Genomic DNA, 26338 nt, shown 5'->3' with positions numbered 1-26338 from the left:
TTTATTGGTGGTTGGTAAACAACTGAAGGAATCAATACCGCCACCAACTGGTAAAGAGTGTCTGCTAAACTTTTCTCCTTCTTGCATTTAGCAGCAACTCGAGCACATTGCTGCCCCCTATATGTCAGGAGGACAAATAACACCTTTTCTGTTCAAATTGCCAACCCGCCACAGTGGCGTGTGCGTTGATCAAATTCACTCGCCACTTCAAATATTTACCCGCATTTGGCCAGTGGTGGGTGCTAATTTCCACCCCTGGCTGCAACTGTTGGAGACCAACTGGCAACTCCACTTTATGAGGAAAAAAGGCTAATTTTCTGTTGTAGGCTCACTGAACTCTGAGTGTTGGCGACCAGTGTTTAAAAATCCCAGCCTACTTTTCATGCGCGCAGTTTGTAAACCTGTATTCTGGGCCGAACACATTCTGTCCACCTTCTACCACACCCGCCATCGCAGCTGCCACCCCCCAAATTTATGATTTATTCTGCCAGAGTGCAGAGATCAGCTCGGCGAACAAAACAGCGCCACAATGGAAAACATAAAAACGCAGACAAGACAAAAGGCAAGCAGAAGGGGAATAAAGGAAAAGGAGACACTCCTTTTACACAAGCTGTTATTTTCATCCGTCTCTCAGTGGGAAATCCTTGAATATATTTCATTTATTTCTTTAAAATTATGCTTTCTGAATGCTAAACATGTAAGCCTGGCACTCGGACCAAAACGCTTCAAATTATTAGTCAATTATGTAGAAATATAAGCACCTTACATTTATACAATTTCATTTCCCCCCCACTTTTACGCGTCTGTTCAATTCAGCAGGATTTCTTTCCCCCTTCCTGAAGCGTCAAAAGAAATAATAATTTTGATTGATAACTGAATTACATGATTTTCTCATCTAGTTTCTGCGAAGAGGGTTCCCCTTTCCTTTGCTGCCCAGCACGACAGAGTGAGCGCAGCATTTACTTGAGCACCGTCCAACGTGCTCTTCACTTCAGAGGCCTCTCTGCAGAGCCAAGATTAAATATCAGAGGAAGCACTGGCCAACCGTGCCATTTATTGGGCTATTTTAGGCATAATACGCTCTTAAACTAAAGGTCTGCCCTTAAAGACAGTCGAAAAAGGCCACTGAACCAGCTGAAGGTCACTGCAGCTCTATTGTCACGGCTGACATATCAAGGTTTCTCCTATATTTTCTTTTTACAGTCATGTATATAGTTAGAGACGGACCCAAAATAACAGCATGGGGACTTCAGTGGCTAAAGGTCAAAGTTAGGAGACACTGAGAAGGTTCTGACCTTTGAGAGGGAAGCCCTGACAGACTTCTGATTACTCTGCTATTTTGCTTTTCAACAAAAAGAGGCTGCTGATCCTTCTTTTTGAAGCTATGTGGAGTAAAAGCGACAGTTCCGATCTATTAAATGGGATTCTGAGGAAAGGTTATGAACAGTTAATATCTGACTTGTTGTAGATAGCTCTTTGATTGACCTCCGTTTGGAGAAACAGGCTTCAACTCTGATCAGACTGTTTGGCTAATAGCTACTCCAAGCAGGAAACCAATGTGCAACATCTTAAAACAACTCAAGTCTTCACGTTTTATCGCAACTGGCGCTAAAACCTTTTACATTGCCGTCAGTTTGACACTGATTCGTCGAGGGAGACGAATGGATTTCGTTTTCCTTCGTATTTTAGCCCACTGAGCAGTCAGCGGTTATATTTTGCAGCTGTCACAGTGTGTTGTAGCTAAAGAAAAGTGCAATGTTTTACTTCAGAAAGAACACCGCCTCTAAATGTTTCCATGAATTGTCAGATGCAAAACTGCCCCCCTCCCCCGCACCACCACCCACCTACCGCCCCCCAAACAACAAAACCACCAACGTCCTTCAGTAGGCACAGCTTCTCAGAACACATTACTTTGCTATAAAAAATATAAAACTAATTATTCCTTGCATGTAGATGACTTTCACATTTATTATTGTCAAAACAGCAAACCTTTTGCTCAACGGTATCAAATAACCAGCATGTTATAGGCCCGTTCTTAGTGACACAAGCTGACAATTTGTAATTTTCTGTTTCTTAAGCTACTATCACACTGTTTGGTGTTTTGCCACAGATGGTGTCCTATTTTGCTGCCTCAAGGGGAGGAGTTTAGGTATCTCTGGGTTTTGTTCACGAGGGAGGGAAGAATGGAGCGTGAGATCGACAGACAGATCGGTGCAGCTTCCTCAGGATTGTGTACTCTGTAGCTGTCTGCGGTGGTGAAGAGGGAGCTAAACTCTGTTTACTGGTTGGTCTACGTTCCTACCCTCACCTGTGGTCATGAGCTTTGGGACGTGACAAAAAGAACAAGATCTTAGATACAGATGGTTGAAATGAGTTTTCTCCTCAGGGTAGCTGGGCTCTCCCTTAGAGACAGGGTGAGACGTTCAGTTATCCTGGAGGGAGTCAGAGTAAAACTGCTGCTCCTCCACATCGAGAGGAGCCAGTTGAGGTGGTTCGGGTATCTGGTAAAGATGCCCTCTGGACGCCTCAACTGGGAAGAGATCCCGGGGAGGACCCAGGACACGCTGGAGAGACCATGTCTCTCGGCTGGCCTTGGAAAGCCTTGGAATTCTCCCGGAGTGAGATGTCTGGGCCTCCCTGCTCAAGCTGCTGCCCAAAGACCCGACTCCAGAACAAGCAGCAGATGATGGATGGATGGATGGAGTCATAGTTTGAAATTCTACTTACATGAGACAAAACACAATGAGATGAAGCCCATGTTGTATCAAGTCTGGTGACTTCAGTGTGACTATCATGTGTTCCTGTTATTGTTTTGCAAACACTTCCATTTCACAGAATGTATTGTGTTGAAGGTTGGGAAAGTTACAGAGTAATACGGTGTGAGCACGGTGCACGCTACACTGTCGTCGTTTTGTTGGCATTAGGGTTAGGGTTCTTGATGTTGTTGCAGCAGATCTAAGGTGCTCTCAGTTCTTCCATGAGACTGTAGTAACGGCTGACTCACGGTCTTTACTCAACTCCTGCAGATCCGTTACACACACATATTTTTTTTTTTTACAGTTCAAACAAAACCCCACAACAGCAATTTCTTTCAGGTCCATGTTTGTGGAATGATGACAAGCAGAGTACACATCTGGCACTGATCAAATGCTGCAGATGTTGTTGGTACTCCGAAAAGCCCAAATATACTCCAACAATGCAAATATGTCTGCAGCAGCAACCACATGACATCATGGGCGTCACATTCATGTGGTCCAAACGCTAAGAGCACAAAGGAACGCCCCAAAATGCTGCGTCGGTCAGACAGAGCTTCACCACAGCATAGCAGGAGCTTGTCATTGTTGGTTCAGTGAGCTTTGTTTTTAATGGCGTATATGTGACGTCTCTGCTAGTACCGGATACGTAAAGAGACGATGCTGTGAAGCTGTTCTCTCGCAGCCACGCATCTCAGCACACAGCAGAAATGCAAGCTAAACACAAACAAGATGGGGGGATTAGAGTTAAAATGAAACCTCTATGAGTTTTAAATATGAGCTGCCAGAGATGACTGAATGAGTAAGCTTTGTGTTCACATGAGCAGCCACAGTGGTCACATTAATATCAGAAGATATGTAACAAAAATGCAGTTCAGGTAACTGTAATACTGTAAGTTAATGGTTATGGACTTTTGTTACGTGCCTAAAAATAGGAGTTATTAAGAAAGTTTGGCTCTTCATGCAGAATGGATGAACAAGTAATCTGCTACTTCAAGGTGAAAAAAAAAAAAAACTAAAAGAGTTGTCATAAAAAAAAAGATTTACTGCATCTATATAACTACAAGTGAACATAAACACCTAAGCCGCTACCTGAGCACTCTTCCTGGACCTCTGCAGGCTCCTGATTGGTCACCAAGTCTGAAGATCCTGACGCCATGGCAGCACCGTCACTGCTGAGGGAGACAAGAGAGAGAGACAGACCATCAGCTTGACTTAAAACAGATCACTGATGAGGTTGGAAGAAAAAGGCAAGGCGAGGCTGAATACTCTGGTCAATAACTGCCGGTTATAAAATAAGCAGCAAAAACTAAAAGTTCTTTGTCTGCAGCGAGCAGTGACGATTAAACAGCAAAAACTGGTCAAACTAAAATAACTATCCGACAAATTCTCTCCTACAAGGACTCTAATTCTATCATCAGATGTGGATTACACCTAATAATTAGCTGATCCTGTTATTCAGCTGCTGAATGCATTAGTTATTACAGTATCTGCTGTTTAATTCCTTCACTGCTGCATATGTGAGGTGAGTCTGGAAGTGTCTGAAAATCTAATCATGGTTTGTGTCACTTTTGGGCAAAAATAAAATTTAAAAAGTCATGTAAAAGGGATCCCGACGTCAAACGTAATTTAAAATCCAATTTTTTTTTGTCGTAATTTCAGCTGCATCCAAACCCCGGCCTCCGGTCCGATCCGTCTCCACAAACCAAACAAACCGACGGAGGCGTCTCAACTCTCCCTCCAGGTTCTGCTCAGCCGTCCATTTTCTGCGCGCTAAAATATTTACATACCTCAGACGGCAGATGCCCAGCAACCGCCAACACAAACTCAAACTCAAGATCCCTTTTCAAAGTAGCTTGTTATTGTCAGCCTCGCGCCACAGCCCAGAGTGGACTGAAATCAGGCTGCAGTGTTCGAACGATCTTTCATACGTTATATGAATATATTAACTTTATCTTTTTATCTCTAATCCACACAGGATGGAAACTGCACTTTGCAGGGACAAATATGGGCACACTTTTGCAAAAATTGTCTAATAAGTGATGCTGAAAGTTCTGGAAAGTCTCAACTTGACGAATTCAAGCCCTATATTAACTTCTTGTTAGTGATCATGATTGAGTGCAGCTGATAATTTGTCTTTGCCAGCATTAAAAGGATTTGTTTGACAGCACTCAGTACTCAACAGTAGGAAAGTCCAACAAACTCTGAAGATCTGAGAAAAGGAACCTGGTTAGGATGTTCAGGAACAGCTCAGAAACCACCAAGGCTCGGGTCTGCCTTCAGCTGGAAACTGCTGGAACACCAGTGTCCCTGTCCACTGTCCACAGTGGAGCCAGTTTTACATCAGCATGAACTGAGAGGGAGCCGAACAAGAAAGAAGCCTCTGCTTTAAAGGCGACATTTTCAAGCCGGACTGAGATTTGCAGCGAGGACAAACCAGACACCTTCCGGAGAAAAGTTTTATAATCAGACGAGACAAAGACTTTAAAAGACGTATGTTTAGAGAAAGCTTTAAAACCTGAGAACACTGTAGCAGCTGTCAAGCATGGTGGTGGTGGCATCATGCTGTGGTACTGGTGAATTGCACAAAGTGGGTGGACTAATGAAGGAGGAGGACTACCTCTAAATCAACAGCTAAACTATTGAAGCTTGGACACAGTTGGGTGTTCCAGCAGGACAGTGATCCCAAACGCATCAGAGCTGGTTTCTGATTGGATAAAGGAGACGAACATGAAGCTTCTGGAGTAGCCTTCCTTATGCCCCGACCTCAACACAGACTGAAAACCAAACATTTTAAACGAACTTTGCTGATTCTGCCGAGAACATTTGTCAAATATAAGCAATGATTCTCCCAGAGGCTTGTTGATGGACACAAAGCCTGTGGCTGAGGTGGAACTAGCCAAGGAACATTTAACCAAAAATGAGAGGGGGGGTGTATGGGTATTTCTGAGCTCTATGTCTAACTTTGACCCTGTGGGGATTAAAGAAAATCCCTAATAAATTGTGCATCCGGTTCCTGTTTTTAAAAACCCTTAAAGTTGGATGTTGTATAACGGTCGAAAACAATCATTTAAATTTCCAGAATAATGGCATCATGCCCACGACGAGTGGATGTAAACTTCAAACCACATCTGTAGGTTTAGAGATGATCCATGTTTTCCTAATTTTTCAAAGAACTCCTTCCTAAACTGGGAGAGCAAAGAGACTGAAGCTCTGAGGTCTGAACAAGAGACGGAGAACCGTTAGGGACAAAATATGTGTTTGTTTGTTTGTTTTGTTTTTTTAAACATTTAAAACCAATCTTTAAACAGTACAATCAACAAAACAGATTATATGCCATTTAAAAACGAACCATGAGCTCTCCTTTGGCCTGCAGCTCCATTCGGCTTTCTGAGTTCCCTTCGCTCATTTTTGAGACACTGTCCATAAGAGATGTTGGCATATTTGCCAAAATAACCAAAGCAGATGACAATGACGTCACGAACGAGTTACAGAAATCAATTTCTGATGCCTGACAACAATGTTTATGTCAATGTCTCAGTAAAGTCCACAAACTTTTGTTGTGCCAAAGGAGATATTATATTTCTTCCAAAGAACAAAAAAACTCCAGATATTAATAAAGTCTGAAGAGATTTAGTTCCAAAGACTATTTCATATTTTGTCATAAAACACAATACAACCTGATAAGCATTAAAACACGCACAAACTTAGTTTAGCTTTGAAAAATACACATTTTAACTTTAACGGGGCGAAATGGCTGCTCGTGAAAACTATTTGGACTCATTAATGGAGCATGGAAGCTGATAAATTCAGAAAAGTGTTCTCGTTGCGCTCCGTGTCAGTTCGAACAGACTTTCTCTGTCCATTAGGGAAGCGGCTGGAGAGCTTCTTGTCAACTGTGTTTACCGGTCGTCGTGCTTTATAGAAACAGGAGGAGCGGTCCGGAGGGTTTGTTGACATGCCGAGGGTTTTTCATCTGCGTTACCATGACGGCCGCGCTTCATCATCCTAACCTCGGTTGCAGTCAGGAGAATCATCATCATTATTGCCAGCAGACACAGAAACGGTAGAAGTCAAATAAAAAGCTTGGCGCCATTCGTAACATCGAACTGTATCAGACAGACACACTGTTGTTGCTGCTGATATGAGCTGTTAGAACAGGGCTGATAATTTCCTGTCTGCTGCCACGGGGACGGGGACACACACACACACACACACGACTCGAACCTTAATAACATCTCTAGGAAACAGACAGAAACAAACATCCCGTTAGCCCCTGTTGTTTATGATATGAAATAATGAAGAGCCGGAGCAAGATGGGAGGAGAAACAGTAAACACTAACCCCCAGCAGTTCAGCTGCAAGGCTAGTCTTCAGCTACGGTTCTGCTGAAAAGAGCTGCTTTGAAATATGTTTAAAGTTTAATTATAAAAAACACTGCTTTAGAATTTGTAAGCCTACTACATGGTAAAAAATGTAAACAACTAACAATCCTTGTTAAACTAATGGGGTAATACCTACAACCTACTTGTCTACAGACAGTAAATTAACAAATCAAAACAACAGACCAACAAACAAACAAACAAACAAACAAACAAAAACATATTTCAATATGCATGGAACATCAAAATTATATTCAGAGATCAAGCCGGGCTGTGATTAGCTTTGTTTAGCATAAAAAGCTAGCTTGAGCAACAACATAGAAACAAAAAAACAAACAAAAAAACCCAACAAATGCACCTTTTTTTTTTAGACTGACAAACACCAAATGTTTTTTTTGTTTGTTTCTTAAATTCCACATATTAAAAATAAATAAATTGAGAAGCTGTTTTCAAGACTTGTTGTTAACTTTCACCAAAGTTAGCATAGCCATGCTATAGGCTAAATACATTTTAGCAGCAGCTCTAAATTTCACTTAGTTCAATTCAGTTTAAACAACTGGACTGAATTAAAGTCGTTTATAAGTAAACTGGATCGAAAAGTTAAAATGAATAGTATTTTATGAAAGCTATTATTTTTATTTTAGCTTGAAGTGTTTAGCAAACTTCCAGGAAAAGATGATAAGCTAACTGTGGCCTTGTCTTCATCACTCCAAATTTTTTCAGTTTTTTTTTTTAATCCTCAGTTTATTAAAAAAAACAGTAGGCATCCACGTCCACACCATCAACATTAATAAAGATGGATGAAGCGTCTCCGCTTTCTCTTGTTTTTGAAGAAGAGGGATGTAGCTGTAGATCACAGGAGAAATAAATAAAACGGAAATACGCAACCTCCATCTTTGGAAGCTCCATACGCTTTCTGTACACGATCCAAACCCCCTCGTCGTCTGCCTCATATATATTTTTTTCATTCATTAATAATGGCAGAAAACAAAACAAAACCCCAACAACTTCCGCCTGGTGGTGTCCTGTGGCTGGAGACTAAGTTTTTCCAGTCAGATTTTCTCTCTTGTCTGCAGCTAGATGCTTGTAGAAACGTTTAGCCGAGGAGCAAAAGGCATTTGCAATTGTTTTTTTTCATTTGCAAACAAAACTAAGGTTTCCGTTGATTTTAGATTTCATATTTCTGCTGCTTTATGCTCCTGATTTGAAGCCAAAGTGTTGGATCTTTTGGGAGCTGCCATGTTATATTTTTGGAGCCAGCGTTGGCGTTGTGCCTTTAACTTCTACTCTTGTCTCTAGTTGTCTTATATATTTAGATACTACACACATTATAACAAAAAAACAACACTGTAATACTCACATCGCGCCACTACAATGTCCACATACACGACATCAAAACACAAAGAACATTCAAACCTTGGCTGAAAAGGCTTCGAAAAGATTGTTTTTATTTAAGTTATTAACCATTATTAATCATTATGGCACATAATCAAAAGTCATTGATGACAGGATGAGGATAAAGTAAGACAGATGTAGAAAGAATTGTTGTTTTAGTTTCTAGGCCACAAAGTGTTGTGTTAATGGGCATGTGCAGAATACCCTGCTCCTAAATGCAAGTCCACATGGATCACCTCTTTATGAGGGGTACTAACATCTGGTTTTAAAAACGTCTACAGTAGTGTAGATGGGACTTCCTACTACTTATGGGCTCCACACACGGGGAGTGACGGCCGCCCCTCTCAGTTCAGTTCCTGTGGAACTTGTGCGATGAGGTGACAATCGCTCGCCCTCCTCCAGCCGAGCGACCGGCCAAATCTGTGCGTGTGACGGATGAAGTTTCGAGCTCGCACACGTAGACGTGCACATGCGGGCGGGTGACGCGACAAAACAAAGTTGTCGCTGTTGCGTGTCACTAAAACCAATCGGTGAGGGTTTCATTGACTGACCAACGAGCTGAGAGCATGCTGCACGCTGCAGTCTGCAACCACTTTCAACGTGGAGAAAAGCATCATTTTAGCTGTGTTTGACTTTCCTATATTATATGACATCTCACACAGTGATTATAGAGGTACACATAAAAAATGATGATATTCCCCATGCTGTTTCCTTGTCTGTAATATAGACAAGGTGTCGAGCGCATTACTGAAACTCCCGCCCCCTTTTCGTTCTGTAAACCAACAAATAGATACTGTGTGCAATTCTTATTCATTTTGTATCGTCTTTCCTTATGGTTTACATGAGCAAAATAAATTGTAACAAACAAAAAAAAGGCATTATCTCACAGATTGACTGTAAATGTGACATCATAGATTTTACCCCACTCTCGTCAGGACAGTGAATAATGGTACTTGTATCTTTCTCACGCTAAAAGGTCAAAACTGGGTAGAAAGCAAAACTAGACTTACCAGCTTCGGTTCAAACTTCTATTACTACGGATAACGGTTGGTTTTTAGGTTCCCAAGCTCAAGAGTCAGGGGTTAAATTTGACTGACCTGCGCCCTCGTCCGAAGCTGGCTCCCAGTGGTGACATCCTTCGCTTCATCTACAAGGACGGAGAGGGGGGAAAAGGAAGGAGCGGGAAGGAGTGGGAAGGAAGGGAAACAGAAAGGCGGGCGGGAAGATTGATTCACAAGGCCAGGGAGACGCTACAGATGTTGGGACGAGCACTGAGGAGCGAGGGGGAGTGGGAACAGAAAGACGGGGGACAAACACGAGACGGAGGGAGAGAAGGGGTCAGAAAGAGGGGTTGTGGGAAAGGAGTGTGAAAGGAAAGAAGAATTCATCAGATAAACAGAAGAGTATTTGGACAGAGAAAGACAAAAAACAGCCTTACAGTAAACAGTGAGAGTGGCAGTGAAGAAATCTCCTTTTTACTCCCATGACGTTAAGCTGTGCAGCTTCCATTCTGAATTACTGCAGGTCTCGTCAACTCAGCCAATCACAAACTCTGATTGAGTCGTACAGTTTAACGTTTACGGTTTTCAGATCAAATTTTACAGCAAGACAACTCAAGACAAACAACACGCCGGGGTTGTTTTTTTTTTTTCCCCTGAGCGACAGTTTGTGTCACTGAACTTAACTGCGATACTTTAGAGACGACAGTGAAGCCAAATATTCAGATTGATGTAAAAGCGTCCGAGCTCACCATGATGGGTTTTACTGTACGTACAGGACCGCCGATCTAAATCAAGCCGAAGGACTTGTTTCCATTTAGGCAGCCAAGCTAGAGAAAGAGGCATTTTTGTCTTTAAACAATAAAAAAAAAAAAAAAATTTAAATCATAGACGCCTTCTACTCCGGGGCTAATGAGGGGAGGTATAATTCTAATTATGATCAGCAGGCATGGGGGGGGGGTCTGGTCTCAAGGCTTACTACGATATTAAAAAGTCACAGTGACCACTTTTCTAAATTCATATTAGTCCCGCGGTTAAAACGTCTTTTATTAAGATGTAGGAGAAGGCACATTTGTGACTAAAAGGCGGGAAATCCCCATAACTTTACCACTCGTTTAAAAAAATGATGACACTGGCAGTCTGTGTCGTTTGTGTGCTCGAAAAACAACCCAGCCGTGTCTGCCAAAGAAGGGACCATCCATCCTCCATTTTTAAGCAAAAGTTTGTAAAGGAAGTTGGTAAAATAACCAGCTTTGTGCACACTCGCTAACCAGCTAGCGAAAATAAATCAGTTTGTCAGGGTTTCAAAGCTGCTTTACAAATGACAGTTAAAAAAAAAAAGTCATACTCTGTGCAATAAGCAGAATTATTTTAGAGCAATAAATACATTTAGCTGGTGTTTGGTGGAGGGGAATGTTGTCCCATTGTGCCCTGCTGGATGTTTCCTTTCCTGGGTCTTTACTGTAGATTTTGTATCACGGGCTCTTCTCTTATGAAGTCCTGCTGCTGTAATGGATGCAGGATGTTCAATTGGGAATAAAACACAGGTTTTTAAGAATCGCAGACTATCCAATTTTGTTTTTCCTTACAGGCTACACAATGGCCCAGCACCTTTGGAATTGGGGTTGTAACTTAATCTCATTACTTTTACTGAAATTAATCCTTCAACCTTGATCTTAAACCTCCATAGAAATAAAAAAATATAAGTAGCCGATTTAAAATCTGTGTCCAGAGTGCATGAAATAGCTGATTTTGAACAAAATCGGTCAGCATACTTGTGCTCTCAACTTCTTATGTGTATCTAGCAGTCAAAACTTAATTGTAAAGAATTATACTTTTATTATACGCCTTATTACAGCAGTATATTATATTAATTGGGCAACAGTAGTCATGGTTTTTGAGTTTCAGTTTTTAAATCAAAGCAAACAAACCATCTCATAGATTTGAATGTTATGATTTGGAGCCTAATCATGAGTAAGTATTTGTGTTGGTACGAGGCTGCAGTGTCGTTTTAAAGGAAGGTCTTGTTTGTTCAACCAGAATAATTTAGAGCAAACCTCCTACATGTCGTTACACCACGCCATTAAACATTTTGCAAACAGTGACTTCGGTGGTTTGTGTCCTTCTTTGTAGAGCCTACACATGAACGACTGAGGCGGAACACCACAGATTTTGTAGCGGTAACATTTTACAGGCAGCAACATTAAAAAGGTGTGAAGGACCTTTTAAATGCTGCACAGCCCTTCAGAATATAAACACTTTTCCCCAATAGTATTACTCTTTTTTTTACTGATTTAGTTACATCAGTTTGTAGATCCAAACTTACAAAGTTGGCCAACAATTACTACAACAATTACTATTTCTGTAAATATTGAAGTCTTCTGTACCAACAAGAAAATATACACTTTTTCCCCAGTTTCATGTCAGTTTCCTGGTAGCGTTATTTCAGTTACTAATCCTTCAGCAGCATTACTTTGTGCTCAGTGTAAACACTCCCAAGCACATCATTAGCTCTATTTGGAAGTCCATTAGTGTGCATGAGCGAGAATGTGTGTGTGTGTGTGTGTGTGTGTGTGTGAGCGCCACATTACATAATCTTGGATTAGCACGTTGAGGTATTCCAACCAGTAGGGGTTTTCTTTTATTAGAAGGTTGAAATAACCTCATTAAGACCCGCACACAACAAACTTGTGCAAGTCAACATGCCCATGTTTGTCTGTGACCTTAAATAAGAGTTAAAACGAGAGGTCCCTACACACACAAACACACACACACACACACACACATACACGCACACAGACACTTTGGTGCCACGACATCTACGATCCGTTCAGTCTTAGTCTGGAGTCAGAACAAGGTCCAAATCCACAGACCTGCACTAAGGTTCGTCAGGGTACCTCTGCGCAGAGAAACGTCCAAATTAAACTGAATCTAAACTCACAGAGAGCAGCGAATGACGGCTGTGGAACCGAACGGGAAGCTTTCTGCTCCTGATTACATTACCATGATTTCTTCTGCAGAGTTTATATCCTTCTGACGTAAAGAAAATCCAGACTAGTTGAATCCTAATCCCTCAATGGAACCAGTGTTAGCTGAGTCATTGCACCACAGCTTTGTGGCGCTGACTGATTACTGCAATTATCTGAATCATGAATGTCTGACATGACACGTCACAGGGGATATTTTTGAAATCGACTTTAAATACAAACTCAATTGTGACGACACTAATACAGGTGCTGGTCAATTTGTACCTCTGCCAAATCATACTTCCTTTTCATACCCAGTAATTCCTATTTCACGCACAACGGTTGACATTTTGCACCAAAGGGTACGATACTGTTACCTCATACATGGTATTCTCACTGGCAAATAAAACAATCCACTGAGGCCTCAGTGATTCGCCCATCATAGGATTAATATTTCTTCCCTCTTTGGTCTATAAACCCTCTTTACCGATTGCAGCAGCAGTCTCCTTCCATGAGTTTTCAGCCATTTGATTATCTCATAGAAATGCCGGTACATGCGAACCAGCCCTGCTAGAGCACCTTCAAAATCGTCCATTTATTTATTTATTTATTTTTAAATTGGAAGGTGCACAACCACGTGCCGCAACACCACACAGCGTTGGTTTCTCCAAGTTCGGCTCATTCAGAGAGTTAGGGCAGCCACAGCGAGCACGAAAGATCTGGCAATAGTTTTTTTTACGCTGGATGCCCTTCCTGACGCAACCTGGGCTGAAACCTGCAGCCTCGGGACTACAAGACTGCATCTACAACAGATAAGATACTAACTGTTCACAACTTTTCCACAGAACTCCTAGTTCACATAATCTGAACCGTCCCTTGAAGCAACCGGTGTTCCAGTTATGAAAATACAAGTAATTCAGAGGACAAATTTGTTCAGTCAAATTCTTCCTACGCTACCATGAAACTTTGCTGTTTATTAAGCTCTAAGACAACTCATCAGCCGAGCTGATTGTTCCACATGTTCAAACTTTTAAAACTACACCTGTGACATCCCTGCTGGAGGCTACTACAGAAACAACCCTCAGGTGTGGTTGAACACAGAGACAGCAGGGCTCAACAGAAGTCATGTGAGAGCTGCTGAAGCTGAATGAACCAGCAGTGTTTGTGACTAAAATCAATGTTTTCTGACGTCCATGTCTCCTCCAGATGTAGCCCTGTGCACCTAAAGGGAAAGGTTTATTCCACAATTTAGCTCTTCTAAATGTTTAGAAAATGCAACTAAAGTAGTCCACGTGTGATCAAAAGCCAGGTCACTAATTAGGACGTACATCACTGAAATAGTTTAGTTCAGTTTTGTAGTTTTAGACTCTACAACCATTTCCCTCTAACTTCAGAAGCACGGATGAACACATTGAACTTTGTGGATCCTACACTGGAAACCTGAACCGAAAAGATGCATTTTTAGTTGCTTAGCCAGCATAAAACTAAAAATATTTTTATTCTGTGTTCGAGCCACAAAGCCAGTCTTAAGAAGCGATGAAAGGCAGAGCAGCGGAAGCTGGCTCCAGGAACGGGCTGTTAGTGGGTCTGTGACAGGCTGCAAGCCTTTCATTTCCACGCAAAAAGGAATCCAGACTGAGGAATAAAAAGAAGGAGAAGGATTTTCCAGGTAGTTTAAACACTAAGTTAGGGATCATTGGGATAAAATGTTTTGTACAGATAAACTGTAGCTTGACACGGACTTGTTTAACATACAGAGATTAAAAAACAACAACTTTCAGCTGTCCTTTTTCAGGGGTCTCCAAAGTGAGTCCTCCTCCATCTAACTGTCTTCTGTGTCCTCTGTCCTCACTCCAGCTACCTCCATGTCCTCTCTAACTGCATCCATATGTCTCCTCTTTGTCTCTAACATCCTTCTACCAATATACCCACTGTCCCTCCTCTGCACATGTCCAAACCATCTCTAACTTTATCTCCCAGTCCTCCAACCTGAGCTGTACCTCTGATGATCTCATTCCTAATCCTGTCCATCCTTGTCCCTCCCAAGGAGAACATCAACATCTTCAGCTCTGCCACTTCCTGTTCTGTCTCCTGTCTTTTTGTCCGTCCCACTGTCTCCAAACCATACAACACAGCTGCTCTCACCTCTGTCTGTAAACCTTCCCTTTGACCTTTGACCTTTGACGCCTCCCTTTTGTCACAAATCACTCCTGAAACTTTTCTCCATCCACTCCATCCTGCCTGGACTCTCTTCTTCACCTCTTTACCAAACTCCCCGTTTTCCTGGACAGTCCTTGAAGTCCTCCATCTTTGTGACCTCTGCTCCTTGTAGCCTCACTGTTCCACCTGCCTCCCTCTCATTCACACACATGGACTCTGTCTTATTATGCCCGACTTTCATCCCTCGTCTTTCAAGTGCATGCCTCCACCTCCACAGTAATCCTAGGAGTATTACATTTGTACAGGAAGTGCCCCAGCATGCACTGGGAGTGCTACAGCTAGTTGCTGCTGCTGTTTGCACATGCAAATAACCAGAGAGCTGGATGTAAATAACTCGACAGCAGTGTAATGGTTTCTAAAATACAAATTACATGAACTGCTGTGAGATTTTTAAATCAGAACGACTGCTTCAGAAAGAGAGGTAATTAAAAGGGCTATCTACCACAGGTAAGATATTAATTGTTCGCAACCTCTCCACAGAACCCCCACTTCAAACGCTCTGAACTACGACTTTTGTGTGGATTAGCATAGCTGTAAACTGCAGTTGTGCTAATCCGCACAGCGGAGAAATTCTTCGCATCAGGGAAACACCAAAGCTCCTGTTCGGAGACGTCTGCAAATTTCATCAAAAGAGTCAAACCTTCTTTAAACAGCAGCTTATTTACTCATCAAAATAAGCAGAATTCAGCTTTAAATTTACCACAGAGACACAAATCAGACATTAGTCTTTGTGATATAAGAAAGGAATGGTTGTTCTTCCCTGAGCCGGTTCTTTTGGTTGCACCAATCAATCTTTTTCGTAACTGTCGCGTCGCATGCATCTCTCCTGGTCATTATTGAGGATCGTCTTATTAAAAGTGTCCTCGCAGGATAAACATCTTTTGCCCTCCTGCTGTGCTCCGAATAGATGTTAAAAACCTTCTCATGGATTTTTTTTTCTCCCTCGAACCCATCCACTATTCTCAAGGAGTTCCATTTGGGCCAAATGGCCATAAAAGGATGAGAGAGCTTTATAAAGAATGTGGTCAGATAACAGATCCAAACCGAGATGGCTTTATTAACTCCCTCGTTCCCCTCACCGCCGCTCTTATTATCTCATCATTTCGCTTTCCTTCTGTCTCTGCATCTCTTGTCCAGCTGAAAGTTGCTAACTGGGAACGTGGAATGTCCTCTCGATTGTCCTTTAAACGCTTGAGGACAGCGGCCAAGATGGAAATGAGTCGTAAAACTTCCCTCCTGAACTCTGAAGAGTGTCACCGTGACCCTCATACAAGAACAAAATCTGAGGGATTTGATCTTTTTTTGTTTTCCCTTTTCTGAAAACTCCTCAGCAGCATTATTAGCTGAATCCTCTGTTGGTATCATCATCGTTTCAAGCTGCTGTTCCCTATAAGTCAAGGTTTTATTAGGGAGTTTGCATGACAAAAATCGAACCTCTGAAACCCCATCAATACATTAAGATTAGCTTCATTTCCAAACACTGAAAAGGAGCTTATAAAAGGTGTGTTTTACTGTGAGCTGCAGGCTGTTTATACAACCTAAACGGGACTAAATACCCGCCTTGCTATGCCCCCGTTAGGTCAACCTCAAAATCCACGGCACTGCGATCGGGCAAGCGTGATTTAATCGGAGCAAGCTGCATGATGCACCGGTGAGCTGCAGGTGACTTTAACATAGTTTGATGCATTCATTCGTTCGCAGTGCTTGAGTACCAACACATGCGAAAACCTTAAAAAAGGGCCTTTGTTGAGTTCTAACGCACTCATAAAACAAAGAAAAGAAATCTCCTTTCATTGGCAATAAAAGGTACTCCGACAATCTGTGGCACCGAATGCATAATTCGTCAAATTAAAGTTGAAGTCGGATCACCCAAACCTGCAATTAAGACGAGCAAGATAATTACAAATAAATCATCGTGGAGTTTTCTCCAACTGTAATGCAACTCAGATGAAATTCAGATAAATGGCAGCAGAGGATTCAGCTTCAGTCTGAAGTTCCTGGTGGTTTTAGACTGAACTGTAGTCATCCTTCAAAATGAGCTAAACCCGTTTTATGAGTAACTAACCAGGGTTCAATCAGTTTTATTTACTGAATGTAGTGAGAAAATCCTCTCGGGGTACTTCACATTAGAAGACTGATGTAATATAATAGAGAGAGAGATTAAAAAAAAAAAAAAACAGATAAAACTCAGTGATTTCCCTGTAGGAAGGATTTGGTGAGCGTGCAGGGGAATTTTTGGCTTCCAACAGGAAGACACTTCGGAAAGAACCAAATCCACGAAGGGCAGCCGCCTGCTTCGACTGGTGAAAGTGAAGAGACAAATGAAAGGTGAACACCGACAGCAGAACTTGCTAAAACTACAGGCCAGGTGCTACCGTTATATTGAAGGAACGCTGGATGGGGTGATACCTAGTCATGAACAGACCTGGCTTTGTGCTTTCCTATGAAGGTCATAAAAATATGACCATCTCTACAACCCACACTTTGTCTTGTTCCTCCTATAAGTTACAGTAGAAACATGGGAGTCCAACAGTGGACGAAGGCCCTGTTGAAACTACTATTTTTAATCAGTATATTAAGTAAAACTCGGTCAGTACAATGTAAAAAAAAAAAAAAAAAAGCTGAAGTACTCATGCCGCGCCACAAGGTGGCAAGAGCATTCCCATTAACAACATATTAAACTAAAGAGAAAAGGCTCTTTCACAAGACACCTCAGGCCAGGGTTTAGGCACCTTCTTGCGGCCTTGGTGTGATTTCTGAATGGGCCAAAGTGGCGAGGAGAGGGCTGAAGCCAACCCTGGTCTGCTGCTCCTCTGAGCTGAGAAGCGAGGTAGTAACGGAGCTGAAACAGTCGACATGTGAAAAGGTCGGCTGGCTTTGCAAAGTGATGATGTATGTTTTCTGAGATTTAAATGCCAAAACAACTAAATACAGGTTAATTCAAAAGGAGAACGGTAGAGTATTTATTTATTTTTCCTTCACTAGCAGAGTATTCTAAACGATGGCTAAATGGGGCAACAGAGATTCCAGAGCTTCTCTTTCCTACCCATTCCACGGGGACAGTGAAGGATGGACTGCTACTTGAGAGGCCGTCGAGCTTTGAGCAGCACATAAAAGCAGATGATTTTTGATGCACGCCTCCTTTGGTTCCGCCCTGCTTGCTTCATTGCAGAATGCTAACGTCTGAGCGGGAGGTGGATGGATCCATTTGTGTTTTATGAACGGCCAGAGGGGCCCTAAAAGATGGACTGGTCGAAGAACTGTTTTATGAAAGAGTCTAAAGAATATTCATAGTCTGGTTTAACGAGGCTCCCAAAATTATTAGTTTTTTATTATCATTTACAACGTCTTCTCAGTAAATAACCACTTCATCACACAATTAAAGCTCATTGGTGACAGGATTAGGATAAACTGAGGTAAACTTACCCCCTCAGTAAAAATGGCTGTCATGTCATTTTGGTTTCTCTGAGTAAAGGTAACCGTGAGCATGTACAAAACAGGCTGCTACACCATTGTTTAGCAAAAGCTTTGTATTTCAAGTCCATACAGGCACCAAAAACCAAGGTTTTAATAATGTAGAGTGTTTTTAAAAAATAAATAGGAAAAAAATCAAATTTGTTCCCACCAAAAACTCCATTTGCATGTTTACTGTACGAGCAAATGCATTAAAAAATGCCTGCTGTACCCAGACGTTTTATTTACACTCAATTCTGTACCTAACAATTCAGTTTAAAAACTATAACATAGTGCTAAATATATATATATATATATATATATATATATATATATATATATATATATATATATATATATATATATATATATANTTTAAAGATTTTTTTTTTTTTTTTTAAATAAAAATAGCAACAAGCCCTGTATTAAGTAAAACTGACCAAACGCTTCCATCAGTCTCCCTGGACGGTTCACATTTGTTTCCAGCTGCATTCCCATCCTTGCTGTACAAACTCAAGCAGCTCTGGTTACATTTAGCCCAAAGAACCCGCCAGGGGAGTACGGTGAGGAGGTAAGACCCTCGTCCTGAGCTTTATGATTTATGTGGCATTCCACAATTTTGGAGAAGCGACGTTTAAACAGAGGTTAACAGAAACTAAAAAAAAAAAAGTATTAAAATCAAACTAATTTTAAGACAAATAAAGGCCTACAATTCACTGAAGGGTGAATTCTTGGCTTCTCAGGCCAGAGTTTTAGACTAAGATCATCTTATGCTGAAAAATGAGTTGTTGCCGTTTTGGTCAAAGCTTGAAAATAACGTGAAGATGTACGGGTTCTGGATGATTGGTTTGGGTTTAACCACAAAAGGCCAGCAGCGCAAAAATCAGCTGGCTGACAGTGTTCTCGGTTAGAGCTCGCCCACCCCAAGCCCTTCACACATACACACCAGCTTAGCTCTGTGACTACCCCCGCTGCTGGTTTAGAGGTGTATAACTGATGGATCCACTGCTTGTGTGCTTCCACGCCGTGATGCGTGATGAAGATGTTTTGCCGTTAAGCGGGTTGATGTTAATGGCAAACGGAGAGCGACTGCTGGCCGAGAGGCGGCAAACATTTGCATGCAATGAGCAACACAAGCCAAGAAAACACACGCAAAACAACATTTAAGTAAGTTCTTTTAAGAAATGCAGTAATTTGCAGCTTTTAAATGTACACCAGGTCGTATAATGTATTTGTCAACATGCTACAAAGCTCTCCCCACATGGGTCACCTAAATAGAAAGCAGGCTCCTCTTGCTGAAACCCTCGACAAGTTGAAAGGATTATCACTGTACGTTTTATTTTGAGCTGGTTAAGAGCCTTGAATAAACCTATTCTTACTTTCTGAATGCTCGGCTGTGGCTCTTTTCTTGAGCCTGCGTGTCGCCGTTTCGCAGCTCATCTCCTCTCACCCTAATTCACTTTCCTTCAGTGCGCCACACAAATAAAATGTTTGTCTAAGTCGACTCCGCCGAGCGGGGCTGTAAAAGGCACGTATTGTTGTCCCGTCACGGGACTGAAAGAATGGACACAAAGATGGTGGAAGGGGGTATCCGTGACCACCACCACATCATTTACAAAAAAAAAGAGAAAAAGATACTTCACTGTAGGCTGAAAACTAAAAGGCCCTCATTATGCTAACCCTCTGTGGTCCAAACACACTGCCAAGTCTGAGTCCTAAATTTAACCAAAGGAAAGCAGTCAATTCACCCAGGGAGCTCCATTTGCAAAAAGAAACTTAAGATTAAATGAGGAAAAATTTGACACACAATCCAAAGTTGAGCAACATGACTTGACTCCGTGCCAGGGAATTTTACAGGAAATGAAGCTCATCCTTCTGATTCCGCTCGTTTACGCTGAAGGAAAAAAAAAAATAAAAGCATTCGACTTCAGGGATCGTCTCACTAATCACTCCCTCCTCCGATCAGTCAGTCTGTTGAATCAGCTCTGACTCATCCGAGCCGACTGTTCGGACAAAGCTGGGATTTCTGTCTAGTTTTCAAGTCGGTTCCAGCTGCAGAATGAATTAAGTTTTCTCAAGAAAAGAAAAAAAACCAAAACAAAACAAACTGAACAGTCAGTGAAGCTATTCAGCTGAGCGACACGGAGCTGTCAGGTAGGACGTGAGAACAGGGTGACGCAATTTACGGGGAAAACTGTCATTTCTGACACTTACTTCTGGCCCTTAAAGCATCCATACATTCCTGCCATGGTGTACCGACGAGTTGAAGACAAAAAAAAACAATTAAGAAGATTTTTTTTTTCCCTTCAGAACAGTTGTCTCTTGGGAAAATATCGTCCTCCCAGTGAATAAATGACCTCCTAAAATCCAGCAACCCCTGGTTTCCTCCTTACTTCTGAGGCTCCTCAGCTGCGAAGATCCACCGTTATTCCAAGTCAAACTGTCCTCCGAGTTTCCTCTTCTTTCTGAGCTCCGCTTGGGTTAAATTACAAAAAGGGAGTCTTTGGTTTGGAAACTTAACACAACTGTCACAAAGTACGTACGACCGCTTTGAAACATTTCACAAAAGGCACAAAATCATAGAAGTTAGAGGACAAGTCGTCTTCTTTTTGTGTTTTGGAAAAAAAAGGCTCACTGCAAAACAGGAAAATGGCTTTTCCTGAACGGCCTGTGACAAAAGAAGCCCAACTCTTCAGAGTATTACAAAACGGTGGCACAACAATAGGCAAAGTGACGGTCTCGCTCCTCTCCTCGCAGCCACCTCGACTGGTACTGCTGCACAGAGGAGGAGAGATAAAGAGGGAGGAGAGTGGGAGGGAAGAGGCATGTGTGAACAAGATACTCCCTTCTTTATTACCTTATCTTCCTCTGGTTTCCGTGTGAATAGTGCTGAACTGGATTACAAACTAAGATATGCAATATTATCCACTCGGGGATAATTACTGAGGTTTACCCAGCGCTTACTACGTGGGACGTTGGCAGCCCTTTTTGGAGGACCACAGGCTGATGCAGAAGGGTTGTTAACACTGAACGCCAAGCTTGTTTGGTTTCATTCTGAATAGACATGACGAGCGGACCACTGGTTTGAGTTGGTCGAAGAATAAGTGGATTGCTGCCATCCTAAAACAAGTTTCATAGGCTGCGTTCACTCTGCAGGCTAATGCCACCCATTTCTGATTGTTTACCCCCTTTATATCAGATTTTTTCATGGCAGTGTGAACGTGACAAATCAGATTTCTCCATATCTGACCCAGGTGTTTTCAGGATGTGCTGCTGAATCAGAAACATATCTGATGTTTTGTGAACGTTCATGTCTGATGACAGGACGGAGGTCCCTCAGGTCAAAGTCCCTCCACTCTTCATCCACACATGCCTCTGCTCAGAGGCAGCAGCCACAGCTCCAACAAAGGTCATCGTGAACATCTGTGCTCGTTTTCTTCTCTGTCTTCTTCCGTCTTTCACCATTTGGGTGTCCAGTTGGTCTCCTTCAGAATCGATCCACACACGCTAACACTCGCAGCGTCCAGATTTCCTGCTGTAAACTGAGCGTGCGGAGGGTGACGTCAGGTCTTCTTCTGCTCATTCCAGGAAGTGGAGACTGTTTACACTGGAGTCTGATGGAGGTGGCATTTAAAACGAAACATGAACGACCACACTAAAAAAAAAAATCAGAAATGAGCATTAAGACCTGCGGTGTGAACGGAGCCTCAGGCTGCACATGCACACAAAGCCTCAACCTCAATCCCATAGAAACTGAAAAGATGTGTGTGAGCAAGGAGGTCTACAAACCTGACTCGCTTACTTCGGTCCTGGGACAAAATTCCAGCAAACTATTGTGAGAAGCTTGTGGAAGGAAACCGAAACGTTTAACCCAAGTCAGACAGTTTAAAGACAATCCTACAAATACTGAGGAAATTAATATGAAGTTGTGACTCTTGAACAAAAATCTCATGTAAAATGCTCTCATTGTTCAAGCATTTAACAAAACTCTTTTTTGGGGGGTTCTTAACTGACCTAAAACAAGAAATATTTAGTCTGATTTAAAGTCAGACAAGGAGGAAACATGGTTCTCTTTGTTTTTTTTATGACAGTGTATGTAAACATCTGGTTTCAGCTGTACATCGGATGGCTGCTTCATCAGAAATGTGTGGAAATGACCAACAAGCTAAATGAACCAAAATGTATCCTATAAGGCATGAAGGAAACTAAATGCCGCATAAAACACTGGATAAATGACACAAAATCTATAACTTTATGACAGTTAAATAGGAAACAAATCCATCTCCCATCTGTTCGGAGTGAAACTGGAGCCAGCGAGCCGGGCTCCGCTCCGCTCAAGGAGTCCATGTCTCAGCATCATTTAAACTAATTAGGACCAGTTCATGGTCTCTGATCCATTCTCACTCTGACGATGGACAGTGAACAGATGGGACCACTTTTTATGTATATAAGAAAGTCCTATTCATCTACCACAGACGTAGGAAATAAAATGGTGACAGCAGGAAGACCAGCTTACAGTAGGTGATTATATCTGGTAGAACAATAATAATAATCTTTTTGTTGCACAGTATGTCTACGCTTGTAAAGGTGAATCATCATTATGTGGAAAAAACGGCAAATCTGAATTTGTGTTTTAACTGTAAAACACAGTTTTCTCGTAAACTAGTAGCAACAAAAGACACGAAAAATGCTTCTACCATTTAAAACTTGCTTTAAGCTTAATAAAAGGTCTACAAACAGATGCAGGACCTTCTTCTAGAGCTCACTGGAGCTCAGTGGATTGCAAACATGCTGTTTGTTTCTCCCCGCCATAGTGCACGAACACAAACAATCATGGGTGCCATCATCAGAACAGAAACTTCAAATAATATAAAAGACCTGATCGTCTGCTGTGAAAAGATGTGCAACTGAAGAAGTGAAAAATGAGTCCTGCTGTCTTGGTTGTTTGCTAAGACTGCAGACACATGAATTGACTGGCAGACTTTGTCTTGTTGTTGGGAACTGAAGCCACTAGGAACCGATTTCCATCAGCTGCCATGTTGGATGTTTGGAACCGGAGTTGGCACGCTAGCGATGTGGGGCTTTAAGACCCGCTTGCTGCCCCGCACACAACCACGTGTTACACAAGCTTTCTTTCACGCATGAAAGAAACAAACGTCGCTTAGGAGCTCAGGACATCCCCGATACAGATTATTCGACTGGAAAAGTACTTGGGATCGAAGTAGAGCGGTGTATTATCTGTTTCTACTTTCAGGATAAGCAACACTTACTGATGTCCGGATTTCACTGGTTAGGATGCATACATGTCAACTTTTATGGACTGTCGGGAAATTATACGGACTTTACCCCATTTTTCATGATCTCGGACGTACAGAGAAAGTCCTAAAACTCAGCTTCAAACATATTTAATCAGTCCCTCCAGGATTTCACGGGCATTTTTTGTGATTGTTGCGGGCTAAAATGCCTGATTTCGCGGGGCATTTTCCTAAAAGTTGCCTTTTTTTTTTTTTTTTACTAAAATCAATAAAAAACTATAACTTTTAATATATAAACCAAAAATACTTACTAGTTTTATTACCAACAAACACTGACATTATCAAAAGCTGCTTTATTTGAGAACTTTGATAGCTTCTAAACTGACATTCAGACCATTTCTGGATTGTCCCTGGTCTGCAGCTCTGCTCACATGTTTTGCAGACACAAAGTGTTTGTCGATGCGTTTATGTTCCATGATTACACTGCAGGACGTGCAAAACAGCTGCAGCTGGGGAGGAAACTGGTTTGCTGAAATCTTTGTGGGCAAATGTGAAGCATTAGCGCACATTTTGGCTTCGGTCGCTGCTCCTGCACGCTCCCGGCATTCTGATGTTAACAGGAAGTGACGTCATGTGTCTTCTTCCTGAGTTATTTAGGGTTATTTTGTATTCCACACTACACAAACCCACAAAGAAGAAACTAGACCGCAGAAACGGTGGCAAATCACTTTAGAAACAATAAATATTGGGTTAAAGTTGCAGGAAAGTTGCAAAAAGTTGCGATTTCGCGGGGTTTGCTTGATTTTGCGTTAATAGTTGCGATCGCAACATCGCAAAATCCTGGAGGGCTCTGATTAATGGTGTAACGGTCCCGTTTTCATTAAACTTCATCGCCTGATAAATTCACACAAAGAACCAGATGTCTGATTCTACATTTATCCCTGAGTCTTTGGTAATAACCGCATTCAGAACAAAGTCTTTCACGCGCCAAACGTCACCGTTTGAATGTTTTTACAACGGTGCGCAGCGACTCCACCTGAGAGGTTTTCCACAGAGCTGTCGTGTGGTGAGAAAGATTTGGACCTCTTAAGAAGAGAATGAAGTACAGTGGGGAGGTATCTTCCCCAATAAAAGGAGACATTTAATAGAATAATTGGGCCCACAAAGAACGACAACTATGCACACTTACATATCGCGAACGCAAACTGAATACAAGCAGGAACACCTGCGAGGACAGCGAGGTGTTTTCTGAACTGTGCTGTGTATATTTCAGTTGCATATATCTACATTCAACATAGTATTTATGTTGTTGTAAATAAAGCTTGTGTCGTGTGAGAGAACTAAGGATTTTCTGATGAATTTTATGGATTTCTGAAGTGGTTGACATGTATGAAGATGCAACCTCAGTTTTTCCCTTATTCAGAGTGAGAAGTTCAGCATCAAATTGAGATACGAGGCTTCCGGTTAATAAATTATCTGTACGCGCAGGGGGGGCCTAATAGTCATGCTAAAGCCCGTCGCAGATAATCTCCATTAGTAGCTTAACTTCCTGCAGCCACCACAGCTCAGAGCCTTACAGTGTGATTGGCTGTGATTCCCTGCTGCGGGATTTTCTCAGGTCCACACAATCAAGACACGGAGTCAACTTCAGTCTAAGTCGTCTATTTCTGTAACCGATCACAATGGGATGGTTGGGGATCAGAGTTCCATCCTCCGTGACGGGGAGCATCCCGAAACGCTTCCCCGGTCGAAGGTTTCATTTGGTTTCACGCGGAAGTGGTGAGTTTTGATCGGCGAACAAGCGCTTCATCGTCCAATGGGCTCTCTGAACTAAATCCCGTTACATAAACACGGAGGGCATTAGCTTAGTTTAGCAGCAACTGGATGCAAAACGGTTTCAGGAATCACACACATCCCATCCGCCTGAAGACGCTGGCGGAGGAACGGTAACGGTGGACTGAGTTTCTCAATCCCAACGTGCCCAGACTAATTGCCGTCTCTGTTATTTTGTTTTCCTTTCAGACAAGTTGAAGCTGTGCAGGCCAGTTAAATGTGTATCTCTGTGTGTGTGTGTGTGACGGAGAAAATAAAGAGACAGTGTGTATCGGCACCAGAGCTCAGCAGCACAACACACAAACACACAGTCGCTGAGATGAGTTTTGGCATGCCTGGATTGTGAAATCTCTCCTCCCGTGCAGCACAAACAGTATCGTGTGTTCCACACGGCAAGGCGAGAAACCTCCGACGGCCGCCTCAGACGGAAAACGCGTCCATTTTTTCCTAATTTATGGGTGAATTAGTGCTTCCAACAATACGTTCACTTCTGTGCTGGCTGTAATGGGGATTAAAACCAAGTGTCAGGCTCCTGGGATTTTATACCCCCCCTTCCCCTCCCTCACAATAAACCTGCTGCCTCCTCTTACTTGCAGCTGGGACTTTTAGGAATTTCGGGAAACGTACTACTTAATTCACATTAAAATACAGCAAATAGCTGGGGACAAAATCGCAACAAAGATGATCCAAATGTTGGGGAAAACAATCAGGATCGCCGACTATCCAGACTGGGAGACCTGTAGCATGAGAGCCACACACCGGTGTCACTCTTACTAAGACAGAAACGCAGACTAGAAAGTAAGCCTCAAACAAACAGTCGCTGTAAAAACTAAGTCCTGTTGGAAAAAAAAAATGCCTGAAGTCTAAGCAGCCGAAGCATCCGGTCGCCACACCTTAGTTTTTACGTCTGCAGAGTTTTACGTGGGATGTAGGGCAGGTTGAAAAAGATCCTTCACTTCCAGTTAGGAGGAGGAAATTCTGAGCTCAGTTCCGATGAAAGGCAGGGAGAGTTTGGAGGTGCGCACTCTGGAAAGTCTCGAGAAAAACGTAATTCCTGTCGCAGTGTGTGTGTGTGTGTGTGTGT

At 42.2% G+C, this 26338-nt stretch overlaps 1 protein-coding gene across 12 annotated transcripts in view; it reads right to left on the bottom strand.

The window, feature by feature from the left end:
• The window catches only part of zgc:66433 (uncharacterized protein LOC321250 homolog), a 76530-nt gene that overhangs the window by 25933 nt on the left and 24259 nt on the right, over positions 1-26338 (bottom strand). For 3 of the 12 annotated variants that reach the window (XM_025007413.2, XM_025007406.2, XM_017423117.3), the window contains exon 2: positions 3846-3928. In XM_025007413.2, the coding sequence (XP_024863181.1) occupies positions 3846-3928 (83 nt within the window). Of the gene's footprint in view, positions 1-3845; positions 3929-9626; positions 9801-20380; positions 20943-26338 lie in introns of those variants that run through there. The other 9 variants (XM_025007408.2, XM_025007410.2, XM_025007414.2 and 6 more) reach the window with 9 other exon arrangements.

Source organism: Kryptolebias marmoratus, linkage group LG9 (assembly GCF_001649575.2).
Source record: "Kryptolebias marmoratus isolate JLee-2015 linkage group LG9, ASM164957v2, whole genome shotgun sequence".
Taxonomy (NCBI): domain Eukaryota; kingdom Metazoa; phylum Chordata; class Actinopteri; order Cyprinodontiformes; family Rivulidae; genus Kryptolebias; species Kryptolebias marmoratus.
The sequence above is the reverse complement of the archived record's forward strand: the minus strand, read 5'-3'. Positions and strand labels throughout refer to the sequence as shown.